Here is a 23,130-nt window from a genome sequence, read left to right on the forward strand (position 1 = left end):
TGAATAAAAGGGTGTCTCTTAACTGTCCAGAGTTTGAGGTAGAACTTCCCCCATTGCCCGCCACCCCCTACATATGGAAGGCTCTAGGCAAGGGCAGTCCCGAGTCTTGGTTTACCTGTTTGAAAACTCTATCCCACAGGAAATTTGCTGAGGGCATCCCACGCCTAGTCCCCGTTCGCGCACACCTGTCCTAAGCACTGGCTTGCGGCAGCCAGAGACTTAGTCGATCTTCCCGCGCACACCCTCCTGGGCACTAGCTAGGGGTTAGCCCGAAACCCCTCCACTTTCCCGCGCACACCTGCCCAGGCCATCGGCCAGGCGTTAGTTTACTACCCCTCCACTCTCCCGCACACACCAGCCGTGACCACCACCCTAGGGAAGGGAATACCCGGTCTTACTCCCAGGTGCCGGAAGTGCGGCTACGCGCGGAACTACTTTTCGCGGACCCTCAGGCAGCGGGCGGAGTGATTCCGCGCAGGGGCTATGCGGTAGGGATCCCGTGCCGGACGCGGGCTGGGGTAATGCGCCTGCGCGGCCGCTGCCGCCGCCGCTTGTCTGAGAGTGTGAGGGGAGCTGCCGCCACCGCAGCCGCCGCCACCGTCGCTTCTGTCTCCGCCGCCGCTTCGGCACCGCGCCCGCCATGGCGCAGATCCTCCCCATCCGCTTCCAGGAGCACTTCCAGGTGAGGCCTGGGCTCTTGACACCGAGGCCGGGCAGACTCCATTGCGGGTCGAGCGCTCCGTATGTCAGCCGCGCCCCCCGCCACCCCAGCTCTCCAGGGACCCGGCAGGAGCCGCTGACTGGCCGGCTGCCCAGACCTCCAGCCCCTGGCCCTCGACCCCTACTCGGGTGGAGGCGACGCAGCGCACAGACTCGGGCCGGCTGGGGGGGGGTGCGGGTGGTGGGGCGGGAGTGCTGGTCGGTGTCGAGGCGCGCCGGCCGGTGCAGTGGGAGGGCGCGGTGGCCCGCACGTGCGGCCCCGCCAGGTGTGCTGGTCGCAGAAACCCGTTATCCGGTAGCGACGATAGTCCATTCTGGGTGGCTCCGACCTCGATGGCATGCAGGCTGAGAGCGCCGGGTGATGGGAACCGAAGATCTGCCGAAATGTCCCCTTTCAGTGCCTATGGGAGCTTTAACCAGACTGACGAGCGGTGCACACGGATTCTAGTCGCAAGCTTTATACCACTAAAATCTGTGTCTGAGCCTAATTTCCCCGTTTTTGCATCTCTCGACCCTTAACACCTGAGTTTGCGTCTGTTGACTACCCCAGCCACTGGGGTGGTCTCGTGGGGAAGGATGGTCAAATCGTGTGACCAAAGAGGAAAAGGGAGCATGGTGTGTTTTCATAACACCTTTTAATGCGATACCCCCTCCCCAAGTTTAGCTTTTTAATGAGGTCCCAGTTTGTTGTATCTTAAGTTCTCCTAATAGAGTTGTGCCTCACGAAAATAAAGATTGGCTGCCTGTGTTTGACCAAGGGTTCTGTACTGGCACAGTGCACAGTTTCACTCACATCACACGCACATGTCACACCTGTGAAGGCTGATATGATTCTTATTTTATAGATGAGGAGGTGGGGGCTAGATGAATAGTTTCCATTGTCTCTATGCTTTTTGTTAAATCATCACAATCCCATAAGACCCATATGATTTATTTTATTTTCTAGGTGAGGAAATCAAGGCACAAAGATGTCAAATAAGTGGTCCAGTCATTCAGCAAACAAGAGAGGGATTCAGACTCAGGTCTTTGTACTACACAGTGATATTCCAAGGAATGGGGTGGATTGGAAGGTCATGTTTTCACAGCACAGAGCACTTCTAACTCTATCCAAATGGGAAAGGCCCTGATAGTGACAGTCAGATCCTCTTATTATGCAGATTGGAAACTTGATAACCAGAGTATCCTGCTGCGGTCACTTGGTTAGTGATATAGCTGCAGTTGTGTGGAGGTAGAAGTCTCCTGAATACCCATCTCCTGACAGTAATGTGAAATATCAAAATACTATCATTGCTGCTCATCATAACGATATAATAATATGATCATTTATTGAGCCATTTCTTTTGTAAATCACTATACTAATGTATTTTATAAATCTCATTTAATCTTTCTCATAACTGAGGCACAGAGAGGTTAAGTAATTCAAGTAAAATTACACAACTAATAAGTGACAGTTTGGGTTCTAACCCTGATCTCTGATTCCAAAGCCTGTGCTTTAGCCACATAAATATGTTCTCTTCGAAAGGCAAGTAAGCTGCAAGGCATTTAAATTCCTATCGAAGTTCATTTCTTGAAGCAATACATTTTGTTATCTGGAAAATAGTTGTGGCTTGCAGCATACAGGTCATGTAAATGTGGCTTGTGGTCTCCAGCATTAACCGGGTGTTGAGGTTGCTCTGCATTCCTTGTTTTTCTAGACTGTACACTCTGTAGCTGCAGACATTTCAAAATTTCCGCTTGTTCCTTAAATCCCTGATCCTGTTACTCCCCCTTGCTGGCAGCAGATGATTGGAGAAACAAAAGTCATAAACTGAGATATTCCTCACCTTCATGCCTGCAGCCTTACAAACTTATCTGCAGTCACTCTTTTCTGCCTTCCTTTTATCTCAAAAGTGGGGTTCCTCCTCTTTTCTGTGTTGTAGATCCTACATCCTCCCCCTTTTAGGAGGGCCTTGCTCAGTAGCATCTTCCCTTTCCTATGTTTTCATCCATTCCCTTGTGGTGGCTTCTTCCCTGGTATCACCTCCATCTTTACAGCAAACAAACTTCTCCCTCTCTCCTATCTCCTTGACGCTCTTACCTCACAGCTAGACATCATGGAAGAATTACTTTATCCTTCCATCACTTCCCTTATATTCCTCAGTAACCTGCAGTCTGATTTTTGCCTCCACTGTTCCCCTGCACCTGTTCTTGCCAAGGTCACAAGTCGTCATGCAAACTTTTTTGTAAAGGACCAGATAGTAGGTATGTTAGGCCTTTGAGGGCCACATATTGTCTCTTGTCACATATTTTTCCCTTTTTTTAAAAATAAGAAACATTTTTTTAATTTATTTATTTGAGAGAGAGAGAAAGCATGAGTTGGGGAGGAGCAGAAATAGAGGGAAGTAGAGAGAATCCCAAGCAGGCTGTGCACTGCCAGCAGAGCCCGATGCAGGGCTCGAACCCATGAACTGTGAGATCATGACCCAAGCCAAAGTTAGACACTTAACTGACTGAGCCACCCAGGCACCCCCTTCCTCCTTTTTTTTTAAACCATCTAAAAAATGTAAAACCCATTTTTAGTTGGGCCATGCAAAAACAGTCTGTAGTTTGCCAATCCCTGCTACAAAAAAATAATAAACTCCAACCCCAGCATCACAGACATCTGATGCATCTGACACTGTGCTTTACTGCCTCCTCATGTCCCTTTCTGTATTGCTTTTGGTTATACCACAGTGTCCCAAAGGTTTCTCCTACCTCTGTGCCCACTCCCCAGTTTCCTTTGTGGGCTCTTCTTAGGCATATGCCTGGGGTCTTTCTTGAGCCCCTTTATCTTTTCACTCTGTATGCTCTACTGGGTGATTTGTATGTATTCCCATATGCTCAGTGTTTCCATGCAGGCTGCATATTTTTTGCTGAGCCTCAGAGATGCATGTGGGAGAGACAATAGCAGCCTTTGGTGAAAAGCACAGACTGAAGCCAAATGTAAGGATTTGAATCTGGACTCAGGCCCTTACTGGTCAAGTGAATTAGGGAAATTTTGTAACCATTTTGTGCCTCCATCTCTGTAATTGTAATATAGAGATAAAAGGTATAGTTTTTACCTCATAGAGTTATTGTGAGGTTTTGAGTTAATAAATGTGATAAAATAAGGTGTGGGACAGTGTCAGTACATAATAAAATGTTCTGTTCTTGTCAGTTATTGGCATTATGACAGCTGTCTGTTAGATAAGGCCATTGCATGATCCGTAGGTTCTTCAAACATAACATGTTCCAAAATAGGGTTCTTCTTTCTCACCAAACATGTATCTTCTCCAGTGTCCAGCCATGAACCTAGGAGACAGCCATGACTTCTTCCTAACCTTTTGGTTCTTCTGTTTATTTTGGGCATCATTCTGCCATTCTCATCATAACTGATATGACCCCGGACTATGCCACCATTCCTCACCTAGATGACTGCACTAACTTTGTCTCTGGTCACCTACCTCAAGTCTTGCCCTCTGTTTTCTAGCACACAGGCAAAGAGATCGCAGAGGTTAAACATCTGCTTAAAGTTCATCAATGAACGCTTCCTTCTTCCAGGATGAAAATGCCAGACTCCCAAATGTCCTGTAAAGCCCTGCCTAATCCAGCACCTGCTCAGCTCTCTTGCTGCTCCCCCATCTTGTCCTCCAGGGCCTTCTCTGGAGCCCAGTATTCTTACCTGTGGGCTTTTGCACATGCTGTTGCCTCTTTCCAGAACATTCTTCCCCTCAGACATTACCCAGCCAAGTCCTACTTAGCCCTCTGGTATCTATCTGCTTGATGACAGAAAGCTGTCCCTGATTTGTCAGAATTAGGAGCCCTTCCTGTGTGCCCCCATGGCTTTGGGGCTTCCTTCATGATGGAGGTAACTGTATGGTGTATAAGTGGTCACTTTCCTTACTGGACTGCAGGCTCAGGATCTCCTTCTATCTGCAGTTGTATTGTCACTGCCTGGTACATAATAGGCCCTGAGATCTTTGAAGGAATGAAGTCAATTTCATACTAAAATGTTTGTATAGCTGATGACTGATTAGTTAAAATGTAGATTGTCTAATGACAAAGTTGGTAGGCCTTTCTAGACACTCCGTATGGCTCACCTGTGACAATTTACTGTAAGTCTACTTTGTTGAGAGTACTCCTGCCTGTCACACTGACGTTTTGTTTCTGCCCCATTAAGTAATATGGTTTCTGTCTATCACATCACTTAATATTTGTGACTCAATTGGGTTTTTTCCTGTTTTTAATTTTGGTTTGTTTCATATGAAAATTCTTTAAAAAAAATTTTTTTAACGTTTATTTCTGAGAGAGAGAGAGAGAGCGAGAGCAAGCAGAGGAGGAACAGAGAGAGGGGAAGACACAGAATCTGAAGCAGGCTCCAGGCTCTGAGGTGTCAGCACAGAGCCCAACGTGGGGCTCAAACCCACAAACTGTGAGTCGTGACCTGAGCCGAAGTCAGATGCTTAACTGACTGAGCTACCCAGGAGCCCCTGGAAATCCTTTTCTTTTCTTTTTTTTTTTTTAAGTTTATTTATTTTTGAGAGAGAGATAGTGGAATTGGGGCAGTGAGTGAGGGAGAGAGAAAATCCCATGCAGGTTCCATGCTGTCAGCATAGAGCCTGACATGGGGCTCCATCTCACAAACTGCGAGATCATGAACTGAGCTGAAATCAAGAGTCAGACACTTAACTGACTGAGGTACTTAGGTGTCCCTCATAAAAGAATTATTTTTGTGTTTTGTTTGTAAAACTATAGTTAAAGAAAATTCTTGGGCCAGATTTTCCCCAGAGGAAAAACAATAGTTTTCTAATGGTCAGTGGGAAAGTAGAAATCAGTGTATAGGAACTTTTATTCTACAGTCAATTTTTCAGGAGTGTGCCCAAAGCAGAAGCTGTACTTTTATATCTAATGCATTGTAATAAAGCATTCCTTCCACTTCAGCTTAAGATTGCAGCAATTTATTTAGCTTTATTTATCCTGTCACCCTGGTTTTGAGAGGAAGACTAGTTCTGCAGAAATATTTTTCTTGTATTATATGTACTGTTTGAACTTTTTTTTAATGTTTATTTATTTTTGAGAGAGAGAGAGAGAGAGAGACAGAGCACAAACAAGGGAGGAGCAGAGAGAGAGGGGAGACATAGAATCTGAAGCAGGCTCTAGGCTCTGAGCTGTCAGCACAGAGCCCGATGCAGGGCTCAAACCCACAAACGGTGAGATCATGACCTAAGCTGAAGTGGACTGCTCAACTGACTGAGCCACCCAGGCGCCCCTGTACTGTTTGAACTTTTTTTATATTCGGATATCTAAGTTTGAAGGTTGTTGCTGTTTGTGCTGAAAATAGAGACAGGACTAGGAACTAATGACACCTTGATTCAGAAGAGGAATGGCTGTAAGAGTTTTGAAATGTGGCACAGCTCAATAAACAGAGAACATATAAACATGTTCCCTCAAGATTTCAATTATGTAGCATATCTCTGAGGTGATATTCTTAACGATACAGAGTCTAAATAAAAATAAAAAAACAACAAAAAACAGATACAGAGTCTGCCGAGGTGGTCTATTTTACATATAATTTACTTATAGGAGCAAGGTGGTCACTAGTCTTAATCAGTGCTTCCCAGCCCATCTCTGTAGGTGCCTACCTTAAACACTAAATCAGAATCTCTGAGAAGTGAGGACTTTGGCCTTTCTTTCCAGATGAGTCTCACACGCAGCTGGATTGAATCAATCTTTTAGTCATTCATAATTAAAGAAAGAGTTTGTTGTTTGAAGCCTTTTACATGTGAGTAGGAAAGGCAGCACTCTAAAGAGTAGATTGAACTTGAACTGAAAACAGTTCATGAGCACCTGCGTCTGCTGGAGAGACCCTGGGGAGTCACTCTGAAAGGTGACAGTGTACTCACAGCCTACTACATGTTTGGTTTAGGTTGCCATTTTGTGAAACGGTTTTTGGTACACTAAGGCAAACAACAGTAGGCTCTTTGTGTACTGAAATTGTTGTGCACCCATATAAATGTTTTTAAGGTCTTGTGTAAGCTGTTAAATTTTGCATGTTGGTATACTGATGATCCTTGTGTTGGAAGTAGATACTAGACCAATCATTTACCTTCTGACTTCCTTATTTACAAAGTGGTCACCCAGGGTGTGTGGAAGGGTCAGCCTTTGTGAGATTGTCCACAACAGTGGTATGGTAAGTGAGCAAATATTAAATGAATTTGGGCAAGGGGTGCCTGGGTGGCTCAGTCAGTTGAGCGTCTGACTCTTGCTTTTAGCTCAGGTCATGATCCCAGGGACATGGGATCAAGCCCTGTGTTGAGCTCCATGCTGAGCGTAGAGCCTGCTTAAGAGTCTGTTTTCCTCTGCTCCTCTCCCTGCTCGTGTGCTGTCTCTCTCTCTCTCCCTGTATGTATGTATGTATGTGTGTGTGTGTAGGTGTATACACACACACACACACACATATATATGTATTTTATATATGAATGAATGAATAAAATGAATTTGGGCAAGTCCTCTTTGGAAGAATAAATTATGATCATAGAACATATTTAAGTGTTCAAAATCCTTAAACTGCACAAGATTCTCAGTACTTTTTGAGTTTATTGGATTAAAAGAGTTACTATGTACTAAGATCTTAGTCAAGGTCCCTCTCCACCAGTTTCTTAAACATTCTGTAGCTGGGGCAAAGTCTGCTTGGAACAAGTTTTAAAGTAATACATACACATAGGAAGAATAGTATAAATGAAAATTAAACCTTTCTGTTCAAACTTTGGGTCCCTTTTCCCAGAAGAAACCACTATTAAGGAAACCATATCTCTTTCAATCCTGCTATGAAATTCCCTCCTTTTACTTTTGTAACTTAACAGAATTTGAAGATCTTTCTTTTAAGATTATATAAAGATTGCAGCATATATTTGACAGTATTGCTTACTGATATTCTTCTGGGGCAGTAGTTGTTGACACCCTGTCCCCCCCCCCGCCCCCCATCCTGTATTTCATTGCTTTCTTTGTTGAATCTGTTGCTTTCAGTCTATTCCATATTTTCTTCTTTTGCTTCTCTTGCTTAAGGCCTGCTGGTGGCCTCCATGCCAGGGAGAGATTACCATAACTCTTGGCTGGCTGAAGAAGGATGCCGCAGAGCTGGGCTAGCAAAGTTCAGTGACAAAATTAGTATTCAAGGAGATCTTGACAGGCAGGCATCCAACTAGTTGACATTTAACACGTATAAATATAGGGTCTTATGTGTTGGTTTTAAAATACAGAAAACCTACATTGGTGTAATTTGAGAGAGGTTCTGTAAAGCACTACACAGATGTAGTTTTTAAACTGTTCTGAACTAATCTAGTCTTAGAATTTTAGGATAGTTCTAGGAAAGACCTCTGTGTCCTCATTCTTCATAGGTCCTCATTCTTCATAGGTCCTCATTTACAAGGCTTCCTCTTTAAGCTAAGAGAAAGCTTGTGGTAAGTTTGACATACAAAATCTATTTTTAAAAATTAAATTATTTTCTTGACTGCCTAAAACTAGTAACTTCTTTACTAATTAATTATTGAATGTCCACCTGATGGGCACTGTGATAAGGCAGTGAATGAGCCTGAGGAGACATATACAGAAGGAGAAAGGACTAGCATCTTCAGAGACAAGAGACATGAAAACCTGGGATATTATTGCAACTGAACATTCTGGCTCTTTGGTATGGTCAGTTGGTGTTTTCACCAACAGCCCTGTATAAACACAGCTGCAGCCTTCCCAGTCATACTGCTGTCCCTAAGCCCCTTAAATATAGAAACCACAGAGTTGTCGGATGAGTAATTTCTTTTTATGTTTTCCCCAGTGTCAGATTTGAATTTGGATTCATTTAATTGCAGGTCTTAAGTACTGAAAAAGATTATTAAATAATATCTTGTGTACTTTTGCTTAACTTGTATATACGTTGTTTTAAATGTGTAGCTGTGTTGCCTTTCAGAATAATTATTATAGGAATCAGGAGTCCTTAGTTGTAGCTATTAACTAATGAGAAAACATGACTTTGGGCACACCACTTCTCTGGGACTCTGTTTCTGCATATAGAGTAAAACTCAGTGGTATTTGCTATTTTATATCTAAAAGTTCTTTTTTGTGGGATTGTCCTGTGTTTGGCATGCCTGGCCCCAGCCCACTAAATACTAGTAGTGTTCTATAGTCATTGTACAATTCAGATTGCCCCTGATTGTTTCCAGAGACTGCAGGATACTACCCCTGGTTGAGAACCACCTTCTTCCTTCTAGTTCTAATAGTCTCTGACTTATTTTTGGGTACACTGTTCTCAGCTGTTAAAACAGCGTCTTCCTTTGTGAGGTACTTTTACCTTTTCCAAGTACCTTGAATGTGTGTATATGCTTTTGTGTAAGGAACTGGACATAATCATTAATATTTAAGAACTTACTGTACTCAAGAGATTGGGTACAAATTCTTGATGATTTTGGAGTTGAAATCAGAATGTTGCCATATTAACCCAACATCCCCAAACTAAGAATAAAGTGAAAATTTAGAAAATGTAGGCCCACTTAAGTGTATGGCTCTGAAATGTAAAGATTTTTTTTTTTTGAAATGTAAAGATTTAACAGTGTTGGGTGCTTGAGTGTTAGGGGGCTCTCCAAATGTTACTATATGCTTATATAGTATAATGCTTATTTAATTTAAAAAAAAAAAAAAAAGGAAGACTAGGTAGGTCTCCTGGGAACATTCTTTCACCCTGTTGTTTCTCTCCCTCTCTCTGCCCCCAAAGGAACTTTTCATTGTCTCCCTATCAGCAACTTCATATAGTTCAACCTACTGATAATTGTTAGTCTCCATGGTCTGTGGGCTCTGGATGGTGTGACTATATCTTATATATCTTACTGTTTTCAGAGTTAGTGATTAGCAGGTAGCATGTGTTCAGTACTCATGAAATTAATGTATGAAAATTACTTGCTGTGAGAAAGTCTCAACTTTGATTCACTATACTACTGCATTTACTACATTAAGCTCCTACTTCAGATGTGTGAAAATAAAATGGGAATTTCAAACAAGACAGTATTGTGGTTTAGAATACAAGCTTTATTCACACCTGTATCCATCATTAATCAGCATTGTGGCTTTGGGAAGATTTCTTAACCTAAAAGTCTTGTGTTGTACTAGTGTAAGTTGTGCATAGCATACTTCCCTCCTGGGTTAGCAGAAAGGTCAGATAAGGTGACCTGTTGTCCTGCAGCCTGCTCAGCAGCTGGAGTATTAAATATGTGCTAGAATCTGTACCACAAGAGACAAATAAGATATAATCCTTGCTTTTAAGGAGTTCATTGGGGAATAAAATGATAGAATAAAAAATTATACTGGCAGTATGAATAGCCTCATCTGTGCTTCTTCTAAAGACTGATCATGTCGAGTAAGAGATTGCTACGGCTGAGGTCAGAGAGGTCTTTTCCTGCTTTCTCCTCTAAGGTTTTGATGGTTTCCTGTCTCACATTTAGGTCCTTTATCCATTTTGAGTTTATTTTTGTGAATGGTGTGAGAAAGTGGTCTAGTTTCAACCTTCTGCATGTTGCTGTCCAGTTCTCCCAGCACCATTTGTTAAAGAGGCTGTCTTTTTTCCATTGGATGTTCTTTCCTGCTTTGTCAAAGATGAGTTGGCCATACGTTTGTGGGTCTAGTTCTGGGGTTTCTATTCTATAAGAGACTGTTAAAAACTGAGAACAAACTGAGGGTTGATGGGGGGTGGGAGGGAGGAGAGGGTGGGTGATGGGTATTGAGGAGGGCACCTTTTGGGATGAGCACTGGGTGTTGTATGGAAACCAATTTGTCAATAAATTTCAGAAAAAAAAAAATAAAAGCTGTATTCAAACTGAAAAAAAAAAAAAAAAAAAAAAAAAAGACTGATCATTATTTTTAACAAGTGGTTCCCAATCTTTGCTGTTAGTGTAAACTTTTATACAAGATCACACAAGGTAACTAAAGAGTCTAGTCAATATCAGTAAGGTTTGGGTTGAGCAGAAAAATGTTTAGAAACAAAGGTGCCGGGGCGCCTGGGTGGCGCAGTCGGTTAAGCGTCCGACTTCAGCCAGGTCACGATCTCGCGGTCCAGGAGTTCGAGCCCCGCGTCAGGCTCTGGGCTGATGGCTCAGAGCCTGGAGCCTGTTTCCGATTCTGTGTCTCCCTCTCTCTCTGCCCCTCCCCCGTTCATGCTCTGTCTCTCTCTGTCCGAAAAATAAATAAACGTTGAAAAAAAAAAAAAAAAAGAAACAAAGGTGCCTTGTAAGGTAAATTGGGGCAGGGGAATTTTATAGATATAAGCATGTTTCTCTTGAGTGTGTGTTTTCCCAGGGTTTTTCATTGAAGTTTATCTCATTAATAAACTTGGTTCTTATTTAAACCAAGCACTATGTATAAAAGTGACCTTTGAAGAAAGGTTCCTGATTTAAGTTTTACACAAGGTCAAGCAATCCATCTACCTCCAAAGATGTACCAGACCTGTTGACTTTTCCTTGGGCATGCCAAGAAATATTTAAACTGACTGAGAAATTAAATCAAATATGATATGTGGGGTTGCTTTAAGGAAAAGAAAAACTCTTGGCTAGATCTTTGTTACTGTTTGCTTTTGGAGAAACTGGTTTTTGTTTTCTTCCTTTCCCCTCTTTTCCCCTGCCTTCACCTCTCCAAGACCACCTTCTTGTTGAGGCTCTCCTCAACTGTGGGTTTATCTGTGAGTTATTCTTTGTGGGCTCCTCCACCCCCTCCCAGCTGATGTCTACCTGTCTGTATTGCTCAAGGCATCCTTCCCTCTCCTGGCATTATCCTTATTCTTGTGTGTTTTCATCAGTCTGTATGATTATAAGCCCCTTGAGATTTGACTTACAGCCTACTGTTGATGCATTGCCTGTACCTATTAAAGGTATAGAAACACAAGTCAATGTTTGCCTCAGTTATTTAATGCCAAGTTTTTTCTAAACTCCTTTTCCTTAAAAAGTTTATTTATTTTGAGAGAGAAAGAGAGTGAGCACAAGGGAGGGGCAGAGAAAGAGAGGGAGAGAGAAAATCCCAAGCAGACTCTGTGGTGTCAGTGCAGAACCTAACACAGAGCTCGAACTCATGAACCATGAGATCATGATCTGAGCGGAAACCAAGAATTGGACACTCAACCGACTGAGCCACCCAGGTGCCCCCAAGGTTTTCTAAACTCTTGTTTTACTTTTCTTCCTTCTGTTAGACTTTGCTAAATAATGGATTAGATATACTGTGTTTCAGAGAGGAAAAACTTAATTTTAATCAAATGTTTTCTTTTTCTCTTTAGCTCCAAAACCTGGGAATTAATCCAGCCAACATTGGATTCAGCACACTGACCATGGAATCTGATAAGTTTATATGTGTCCGAGAAAAGGTTGGTGAGCAGGCACAGGTAGTGATTGTTGACATGAGTGATCCAATGGCACCAATCAGACGGCCCATCTCTGCAGAAAGTGCCATCATGAATCCAGCCTCTAAGGTGATAGCTTTGAAAGGTAAGCCTGATAGTATTTTCAGAAAGGAATTTTACCTCACTTTATCTGATTTGTTACCTTACATATCAGACAGCTGTCAATAAATTTACAGCTAAGTGTCATCAATAATACTAAACTTAATTACAAAAGTTTTAGCCAAGGCTGTTTTGCATACCTTATTTAATGAGAGGCCCATGAGCACCTGGGCTTTTTGTGACATCATGCATACTGCTCCATACGTGAGGGAGTGCATGCCCAGTGTCTCATCCTCATGGCTGCTACATCTGGAAAGGCCAATACTACTCTGCACATGTTTACCAGTTGGGCTATGTGGTGCCCTTGAGCTCATAATGGGATGCTTTACAGTGGCGCTCCAGGGATCCTAGAGTATGCCAAGGTACTGCTTCTCTTGTGAAACACATTGAGGACAGTATAGTTGTTGATTAATAGAATTTTACTTCCCCTGAACTCAGGGGGATGTTGGATGCTTGAAATCTTCTAGTTACTTTGAGAAAAAGAATCTATGATTTGGGAAATTGAAAGGATTATGTATATAGTGGACTTGTTAATATTTAATGCAAAATGTATTATCACTCACCTTGAAAAGTGAAAACTCTTTCTGGAGCTAAAATTTGTGAATGCCAAATATTAGCTTTGCCTGTGCTTCTGTTTTGTTACAGAAATAGGGTCTACTTTGTCCTTTCAGTAGGTAAATGGACATATGGGAGTTATAACCTTTCTATTTAAAAAAAAATAGCTAAATTTTTTTATTCAAATGACTTTTTTTCTGTGAACTCTATTTCTTATCAAAGTATTTTTTGAACATATAGTGTAAACGATGTAAACTAATTTTAATTGAAGAAATTGCTAACTTTTATGGATTTATTTATTTATTTATTTTTAAAAAGTTTATTTATTTGGAGAGAGAGAGCAAGAGTGCCCCTGGTGGAGGGACAGAGAGAGACGGAGAGAAAGAATTCAAAGCAGAGCCCAGTGTGGGGCTTGATCCCTGAACTGTGGCATCATGACCTGAGTCAAAATCAGGAGTCGGATGCTTAACAGATTGAGCTACCCAGGCACCCCTATGGATTCTTCATGATTGTTTTGGTTCTTCTGCATTTTCTGTTTTGCAGTACTTTTTTTTTTTTTTTTTTTAGTTAATTAATTTTTTAAAAGTAGGCTCCATGCCTAATGTCAGGCTTGAACTCATGACTCTTGAGATTGAGAGTCACATGTTCTACCAAATGAGCCAGCCAGGTACCCCTATTTTGCAATACTTTTGAGAGACCTTATCTGTTGTGGTGTTTGCTGTTTGGTATTCTAAGCGGGTCTGAGAGACAACCAGCAATTTAGTCTTCCTGGTCCTCTAATATGATTCTCTATACCGGTGTGCACTGTGGATCTCCTAGAGGGAGTTGTTGGAGTGTGGTAGGAGAGTGGAGAGAACTCGGTATTTACATGCTCTCAATCCCTCCAACCAAAGTGGCAACACACCCGAAGTTGAACAAGTTGGGTTTACTACTTGTTTAAGTGAGAGAGAAATCACACCATGGGGAGCTGGGAGGTGTCACAGTATTAATAGAGAGTGTTAGAAAAAAACTTTTGTAGGATTTGGGCTTCAGTTGGGTGATTTGGGGGATGGTCTAAGGAAACAGGAGTTTGCTATAGATTGGATGTTGTTAGGGTCACCTAGGTGGCTCAGTCAGTTAAATGTCTGACTTCAGCTCAGGTCATGATCTCATGGTTCGTGAGTTTGAGTCCCGAATTGAGCTCTGTGCTGATAACTCAGAGCCTGAAGCCTGCTTCAGATTCTGTGTCTCCCTCTCTCTGCCCCTCCCCCATTCTCTCTCTCTCTCTCTCTCTCTCTCTCTCTCTCTCTCTCTCTCTCTCTCAAAAATAAACAAACATTAAAAAAGAAAGATTGGATGCTGTTAGAAAGTGGGGGTAATTTTATGATTAGGTGTCTCAGTAAATCTTACCTATAGGGGAAGGGCAGACTAGAGTGAGGATAAAGCTGGAATTGGTTAAAGAAGTAGCAGTCATGCATTTCAGCCAAGAGAATGGCTGTTTGGTATTTTGTGGGTTTCCCAGTTACCTTGTTTTTGTCTGTACTTAGATAAGATTCTGAAGCAGCCTTGCTTTGTCTCACTTTATCATGGTCTCAGAGGGACTTGTCTGAGGTTGGTGTCCTCTGAGATGGTTTATGTCCACTAGGAGAGCAGTATGGTTTGACTGTGAGGTCTGGCCAGCTTCCTGATGGCAGGCGCTGCTCTTTTTTTTTTTTTTTTTTTTTCATTCTCAGTGTTCATATGAATTGCTTTATCTATGGCAGTTGACTGCTATTTTCTTTTGCATGAGGAAGTGTGAGCTGTGGAACCAAAGTTATATAATTTTAAGTATTCTGTTTTTATTACAATCTTGTGGCTGTTAGGATAACCTTGGACCCTTGTAGTACAATTTTTTGGCAAGTGGTGGTGGTGTGTTTCAAAGACCCTAGACCAAAATAAGCAAAAGTATCTTTAAAAAAAAAAAGATATTTGTACAGTGGCTAAATTACAGAGATGATTTAATTATAATTTTATTGTTTCACATGACTTAGTTCCATAGGGGCCAGTGTGAAAGCATGAAAGTGAAGTCAAGGGTCCTGGTCTTAAATCTCACAGACTACCCATTTTGGCTGGTGAAGTCTTGTGATGGGAAAAGGGCTCTTCATGAGATGTACCTCTTTTTTAAAAAGGTCTGCCTTGCAGTCTGTCCTTTTATCTGGCTGAGAGCTCCTGAGGTCCTCAGCCCATGCCACTGCCCATCCTTCTGGAGAAGCCTGGAGCAGATTCACTTACCACACTTTCTTCAGACTGTCTCTACTGATGCCTTTGTAGTGAATATTTTAAAACCGGAGATACATTCTTACCCTTGACGGGAAATGGGGGTAGAATTCCTCATCTGTTGCTCATCATCTTAATGAAACATTAATACTCTAAGTGAGGGATAGGTAACCTGTTGTTTTTGTACAGCCCCAAGCTAAGAATGGTTTATATATTTTTAAAAAGTTGTAAAAACAGACAAATATGTGACAGAGATCTTGTATGCCCCTATAAAGAAAAAGTTTCCTGACTACTTGCATTATTGGCCCGAGTATATTTCTTACTGTTATTATGAAACATAGCACTTTGAGTAGTCATTTGTGTTTCTTTTTACAAACTCTACCTTTTCCCCTTAATTTTTAGAGGTAGATTGAGTATAGGCTATACAGTGCCAGCCTAGCAGTTAGCACTTGACCCAGGTGGGGAGGGGAGAGGTGGTGGGATGGTACCCCCTTGCGGTAGCACATCCTTCACCCTGACAATTGGAATCTGACAGAGGATTGATTCCCAAAGGAGGTTGGTCTCTTTTATTTTTTTTTTTTAATTCTTTTTGTGTCACTAAATATTTTGTACCTCATGTAAAACAAGTCCTTTTTAACCAGTCTAGTGACAACTTGACAAGTTTTTGAATTAGAGGAAATTTCTTATATGATCCCAGGCTATTTGAAACTAAAAGGTACCTCTATCCTATAGTTGAACTTCTAATCCAGTCACTTTTTTCTTTCTTAACCATTTTTTTCAGGTATAATTTACATGCCAGGAAATTAATTTATTATAAGTGTACAGCTCAGTGACTTTTAGTAGACTTATTGAGTTGTCAGGGTGCCTGGGTGGCTCAATTGGTTAAGCGCCTGACTTTTGATTTCAGCTCAGGTCAAAATCTCATGGTTGTGAGATCAAGCCCTGAGTTGGGCTCTGCACTGAGCATGGAGCCTGTTTAAGATTCTCTCTCTCCGTCTCTCTCTGCCTTTCCCCCAAGTGCCTGCACACGTTCTCTCTCTCTCAAATAAATAAATAAAAGTTAAAAATAAATAAAAAATAAAAGTCAGTGTTAAAAAATTTATTGAGTTGTGGAACTATCACCATGCTCTGGTTTTAGAAAATTTCTGCTATCCCAAAAAGTTCCTTTGTTCCTGTCTGCAGTCATTCTTCACTTCTATCCTTAGCCCTAGGCAGCTACTGATCTGTTTTCTGACTCTGTAGAGTTGCCATTTCTGGACATTACAAATAAAGGAATCATACAATATACAGTCTTTTACATCTGGCTTCCTTCAATTAGCATAGTATGTTTCAGGTTCATCTACATTGTAACTTGTATCAGTATCAACCTTTTTATGGTTGAGTAAAATTCCAACTTTATTATTCCATGGATATATCGCATTTTGTTTATTCATTTATCCGTTTATAGACATTTGCATTGGTGCTAGTTTTTGGCCATTAAGAATATCGCTGCTGTGAACACTTTCCTACAAGTCTTTGTAGATGTATATTTCCATTTTTCTTGGGTAAATACCTAGGAGTAGAATTGCTGGATCATACAGTAAATTTTTTTAGTTCTTTAAGGCACTACCAAACTGTTTTCTAGAGTGACTGTACCATTTTACATTTCTGCCAACAGTGTATGAGGAGTCTAGTTTTTGTAACATGTATGCAACCCTTGATACTGTCTTTTTTATTAAAGTAATTCCAGAGGCTACCTATGGATACCTCATGGTGGTTTTAATTTGCATTTCTGTAATGCCTAAGGATGTTAAGTGTCTTTTCTTTTCATGTTGTTATTTGTCATTTATATGTCTTTTTTTTTTTTTTGCCATTCATGTATCTTGTTAGAGAAATGTCTTCAAATCTTTTGCCCAGTTTTTAAAGGTTTTTTTTTTTTTAAAGTTTGTTTACTTATTTAGAGAGACAATGTGAGCACAAGCGAGGGAGGGGCAGAGAGAAAGAGAGGGAGAGAGAGAATTCCAAGAAGGTTCTGCTCTGTCAGCACAGAGACCAACTCGGGACTCATTCTCACCAACTGTGAGATCATGACTCACTTATTGGGCTCACCCAAATCAAGAGTGGAATGTTTAAACTGGCTAAGCCACCCAGGTGGCCCTGCCCATTTCTTAATAGGCTTATTTGTCTTATTATTGAATTTTAAGAGTGCTTTGTATATTCTGGTTATAAATCATTTATCAACTGTGTGATCTGCATATATTTTCTCCTAATTTGTAGCTCTTCTTTTTATTTTCCTAATATATCTTTTGAAGAAAACATTTTTTATTTTTGATAAAGTCCGGATTACCACTTTTTTTCTTTAATGGATCTTGATTTTGGAGTCTTACCTAGGAATGCTTAGCCTAGGAGTGCAAGGTCATGATGATTTTCTATATTTTCTTCTAATGGTTTTATGGCTTTAACGCTTACATGTAGGTCCATAGTCTGATTTAAGTTGCTTTTTGTGTATGGCAAATGTTAGGTTTTTCTTCATTTCCTCCTCTTCTTTCTTCTTCTTTCTTGTTTCTTTTTCTTTTTTCCTTTTCTTTTTCTTTTTTCAGTGGGGTAAGGGCATTCAGTTGTCCCAGCACCATTTGTTGAAAAGACTCTTCTTCCCCATTGAATTATCTAGGCAACTTTGGTAAAAATAAGTTAACCATATAAATAGACCTGTTTCTGGACTCAGTTCTATTTCATTGATCCATATGCCCAACCTTGTGCCAAATACTTGATTACTATGGTTTTATAGTAAGTTTTTTTTTTTATGTTTATTTATCTTTGAGAGAGAGCACAAGCAGGGAAGGGGCAGAGGGAGAGGGGGACAGAGGATCTGAAGCTGGCTCTGTGCTGACAGCAGCAAGCCCATTGTGGGGTTTGAACTCATGAACCGCGAAATCATGAGCCTAGCCAAAGTCCGGATGCTCAACTGAGCCACCCAGGTGCCCCTATGGCTTTGTAGAAAGTTTTAAATGAGATAGTGTTGGTATTCCAACTTCATATTTTTCAAAATAGTTTTTGAAACTATGAAACTAGGTCCTTTTAATTTCCACTTAAGTTTTAGGATCAGTTTCTACAAATAGCCTGATAGGATTTTGATAGGGATTGCATTGAATTTATTAATCAATTTGGCAAGAATTGCCATCTGACAATATTGAGTTTTCTAGTCATTCAACATGGAATGTCTGTTTATTTAGATATTCAATTTTTTCAATGATGTTTTATACTTTCTTTTTTTTAAATTTTTATTTTATTTAAAAACATTTTTTTAACATTTATTTATTTTTGAGAGAGAAAGAGACAGAGCATGAGCAGGGGTAGGGGGGGAGAGAGAGAGAGAGACAGAGAGACAGAGAGACAGACGCACAGAATCCGAAGCAGGCTCCAGGCTCTACCAGCACGGAGCCCGATGTGGAGCTCAAACTCATGAACTGTGAGATCATGACCTGGGCTGAAGTCGGACACCCAACCGACTGAGCCACCCAGGTGCCCCAAATTTTTATTTTATTTTAGAGAGAGAGTGAGAGAGGACACAGGGGAGGGGCAGAGAGAGAGAGGAGAGAGAGAGAATCCTAAGCAGGCTCCATGCTCAGCCATGGGGCTCTATCTCACAATTCTGAGATCATGACTTGAGCCAAAATCAAGAGTTGAACACTCAACTGACTGAGCCACCCAGATGTTCCTGTTTTACACTGTTAGTGTACAAATCCTGATATAGTATGATACACATAGTTGATACACATTACATTAGTTTCAAGTGTATAACTTAGTGTGATTCCACAAGTCTGTACATTATGTTGTGCTCACCACAAGTATAGCTACCACCTGTTACCATATAGTGCTATTATATCATTGACTGTATTCCCTATGCTGTACCTTTTATCCCTGGGACTTATATCTTTCATAGCTGGAAATCTGTATCTTCTATTCCCCTTCACCCATTTTTAAAACTGATTTTTTTTTTAATTTTTTTTTCAACGTTTATTTATTTTTGGGACAGAGAGAGACAGAGCATGAACGGGGGAGGGGGCAGAGAGAGAGGGAGACACAGAATCAGAAACAGGCTCCAGGCTCTGAGCCATCAGCCCAGAGCCCGACGCGGGGCTCGAACTCACGGACCGCGAGATCGTGACCTGGCTGAAGTCGGACGCTCAACCGACTGCGCCACCCAGGCGCCCCAAAACTGATTTTTATATACACATCTGTATTCTGTACAATTGCTAAACTTCTTTATTCTTAGAGTTTTTAGTGCGTTTCTTCAAATTTTTGATATACCACATCATGGTTATCTGCATATAGAGAGTTTTACATCTTCCTTTCTCATCTGGATTCTATTCAGTTTATTTCAACATTGCATTGGCAGAATAGAAGTGGCAAGAACATGAGTGTCTGGGTGGCTCAGAGGTTGAGTGTCCGACTCTTGATATGGGCTCAGGTCATGATCTTGTGGTGGTGAGATAAAGCCCCACATTGTGCTCTGTGCTGACAGCAAGGAGTCTGCTTGGGATTTTCTCTTTCCCTCTCTCTCTGCCCCTACCCTGCATGTGTGCATTCTTGTCCTCCCTCCCTCCCTCTGTCTCTCTCTCTCTCTCTCTCTCTCTCTCTCTTTCTCTCTTTCTCTCTTTCTCTCTTTTTCTCTGTCAAAATAAAAATTAAAAAAGAAGTGGCAAGAACAGACATCCTTGACTTATTTCTGAAATTGGGGAAATAATTTAGTCTTTCATCATTGAATATGATGTTAGCAGTAGGTTTTGGATAGATGAACCCTTTATTAAGTTGAAGAAGTTCCCTTATATTTTTATTTTGTTTAGAGCTTCTATCATGAGAAGCGGTTGACTTTTTCAAATGCATTTGATGCATCTGTTGAGATGATCATATGGTTTTGGGCCCTTAGAGTGTAATATATTATGTGAATTGACAAACCAACCTTGCATTCCTAGAATGAATCCCTCTTGGTAATAGGGTATAATTGTTTTTATGTATAGCTAGATTTGGTTCACTCATATTTTAAGGACTCTTCCATTTTTGTGATAAGTGTCTGTGGTTTCTTTTCTCGTGATGACTTTGTCTTTGGTTAGTATTCCCTTACAGAATGACGTGGGAAGTGGTCCCTCTTCTGCTTTCTGAGTTTGTGAGAGACTTCATATTTCTATTGTCTTTGAATATTTGATAAACTTTAACAGTTAAAGCCTTCTGAGTTTGTGTTTTTCTTTATGAGATAATTTTAAACTAAGAACTCAACTTCTTCACTTGTTGTAAATCTGTTCAGATTTTCTTCCTTGTGTCAGTTTTGGTAATTTATCTTACTAGGAATTTATATACAAGTCATCTAAGTCTTCTAATGTGTTGGCATAAAATTGTTCATACTCTTCTTGTAATCCTTTTAATTTCTTCAAGATCACCAATGGTGTCCTCTCTTTTATTCCTGATTTTGGTAATTTGGGTTTGTCTTTTTTTCTTGATCAGTCTAAGGTTTGTCAGTTTTCTTGATTGTTGTGAAAAGCCAACTTTTTGTTTTATCGATTTTTCTGTATTACTTTCCTGTTATTTTTCCTTGAGTTTTGCTCTACTCTTAATCTCTATATTTTTGTTCCTTTGGGTTTTGTTGGCTCTTTCTGTAGTTTATTAAGGTGGAAACTTACTTGATTTGAGATCTTCTTTTGTAAGTACATTTTTAAAAAGTATTTAAGTAATCTGTACACCCAACATGAAGCTCAAACTCACAACCCTGAGATTAAGAGTTGCATGCTGAGCTAGCCAGGAGCCGCTGAGATCTTCTTTTAAGATCTTGACATTTAAAACAGTATTTTTGCCCTAAGGGTTATTTACATTTGTGTTGTTGAATTTCCAAAATTTGGAAATATCCCACTTTTTTATTATTGATTTCTAATAATTCTATTATAATCAGATAATTTATTTTATATGATTTCAAATTTTAAACTTTCTTAAGACTTTTTTATAGCCAGCATATGATCTGTCCTCAAATATGTTCCAGGTATACTTGGAAAGAACATATTTTCTTGTTGGGTGATGTGTTCTAAAGATGTCAGGTTGAATTGGACAGCAGTATTCAAATATATTTTTCTGTTTAGTTGTCTAATTATTGAGAGTGGGGTATTGAAATCTCCAACTTTTTTTTCAATATTTAAAAATTGTGGCTAAATACATATAATGAAACTTATTATATTAACCATTTTTTAGTGTAAGCACATTCATATTGTTGTATACCCATCACTACCATCCCCCTTCAGAACTATTTTCCTTTTGCAAAACTGAAACTCTGGACCCATTAAACAATAACTGGGAGAGGAAGGAATGAGGAACTTCCTCTCTCAGTCCCTGGCATATACCATTATATTTTCTGTCTCTACAATTTTGACTACTCTAGATGCCTAATATATGTAGAATCATACAATATTTGTCTTTTTTTGACTGGGTTATTTCACTTAGCATGATGTGTTTCTTTGCAATTTTTTTTATTTAAAGTTTATTTTGTCTGAAATTAACCATCCTGCTCTCTTTCAGTTTGCATGGAGTATCTTTTTTCATCCTTTCACTTTTGACCTCTTTGTGTCTTTGGATCTAAAATGAGTCTTGCTAGATAGCATATAGTTGGATCACGTTTTTTATCTGTTTTGTCAGTCTATGTCTTTTGATTGGAGAGTTTAATCCATTTACATTTAATGTGTGCTGATGAAGGACTTCTGTCATTTTACTATTTTTTTTCTACATACTCTATGGCTTTTTTGTCCTTCATTTCTTACATTACTATCTTTTCCTTATGTTTACTTGGTGTTTTTTGTTTTTGTTTTTGTTTTGTGTGAAAACATTTAAACTCCTTTCTTGTTTCTTTTGTGTATATTCTACAGCTATTTTCTTTGTGTTTTCTATGGAGACTATATTTAACATTCTGAAGTTATAACAATCTAATTTGAAATTATACTGGCTTAACATTTTTTATGCAAAATTTTTATTCTTTATCTTTTTAATATAACATATTGTCAAATAGGCTGACCTACAGTGTGTAAAGTGTGCTCTTGATTTTTGGGGTAGATTCCCATGGTTCATCACTTACATACAACACCCATTGCTCCTCCCAACAAGTGCCCTCCTCAATGCCCATCACCCTTTTCCCCTCTCCTCCACCCCCCATCTACCCTCAGTTTGTTCTCTCTGTTCAAGAGTCTCTTATGGTTTGCCTCCCTCCCTCTCTGTTTGTATCTATTGATAACATACAGAAACTCTGTTCGTTTACATCTCCATTCCCACTTCTTTTATTGTCGCAGAATTACATCTTTATACATTGTGTATCCAAAAACATAAACTAATTATTATTTTCTTTTTTTTTTTTCAACGTTTATTTATTTTTGGGACAGAGAGAGACAGAGCATGAATGGGGGAGGGGCAGAGAGAGAGGGAGACACAGAATCGGAAACAGGCTCCAGGCTCTGAGCCATCAGCCCAGAGCCCGACACGGGGCTCGAACTCCTGGACCGCGAGATCGTGACCTGGCTGAAGTCGGACGCTTAACCGACTGCGCCACCCAGGCGCCCCTAATTATTATTTTCTATGCATTCATCTCTTGAGTTATGTAGAAAACAAAAAGTATAGTTACAGACTAGTTACAATAATACTAGTTTTTAGACTACTCATTGATTTTTTAATATTGGAGTCTATTAAATCATGTTGAAAACAAAAGACGAAGTTACAAACCAAAGTTACAATAATACTAGCTTTTATAATTACCCATGTATTTACCTTTATTGAGATCTTTATTTCTTCAGATGGCTTTGAGTTACTATCTAATGTCCTTTTAACCTGCAGGAATCCCTTTAGCGTTTCTTATAAGAGTGCTAGTGGTACCTGACTCCCTTAGCTTTTGTTTATCTTGGAATGTTTTAATTTCTTCCTCATATTTGAAGGACAGTTTTTCTGGATATAGATTTCTTGATTGAGAGGGATTTTTTTTCCTTTTTAGTGGTACTACAGTTCTGTTTAAAATTTTATTTCCAAATTGTTTGCTGCTGGCATCCAGAAATTCTGGTGGTATTTTTGTATATTGACCTCATATCCTGCAGTAT

At 40.1% G+C, this 23,130-nt stretch overlaps 1 protein-coding gene across 2 annotated transcripts in view; it reads left to right on the forward strand.

Annotated features, from left to right (window-relative positions):
* Positions 1–486: 486 nt before the first annotated feature.
* Positions 487–23,130, forward strand: part of CLTCL1 (clathrin heavy chain like 1) — a 103,545-nt gene continuing 80,901 nt past the window's right edge. For both annotated transcript variants that reach the window (XM_043558098.1, XM_043558099.1), the window contains exons 1-2: positions 487–682; positions 12,023–12,230. In XM_043558098.1, the coding sequence (XP_043414033.1) occupies positions 641–682; positions 12,023–12,230 (250 nt within the window). In that variant the 5' untranslated portion in view covers positions 487–640. The remainder of the gene's footprint in view (positions 683–12,022; positions 12,231–23,130) is intronic.

The sequence above is a fragment of the Prionailurus bengalensis genome, chromosome D3 (genome assembly GCF_016509475.1).
Source record: "Prionailurus bengalensis isolate Pbe53 chromosome D3, Fcat_Pben_1.1_paternal_pri, whole genome shotgun sequence".
Classification (NCBI taxonomy): domain Eukaryota; kingdom Metazoa; phylum Chordata; class Mammalia; order Carnivora; family Felidae; genus Prionailurus; species Prionailurus bengalensis.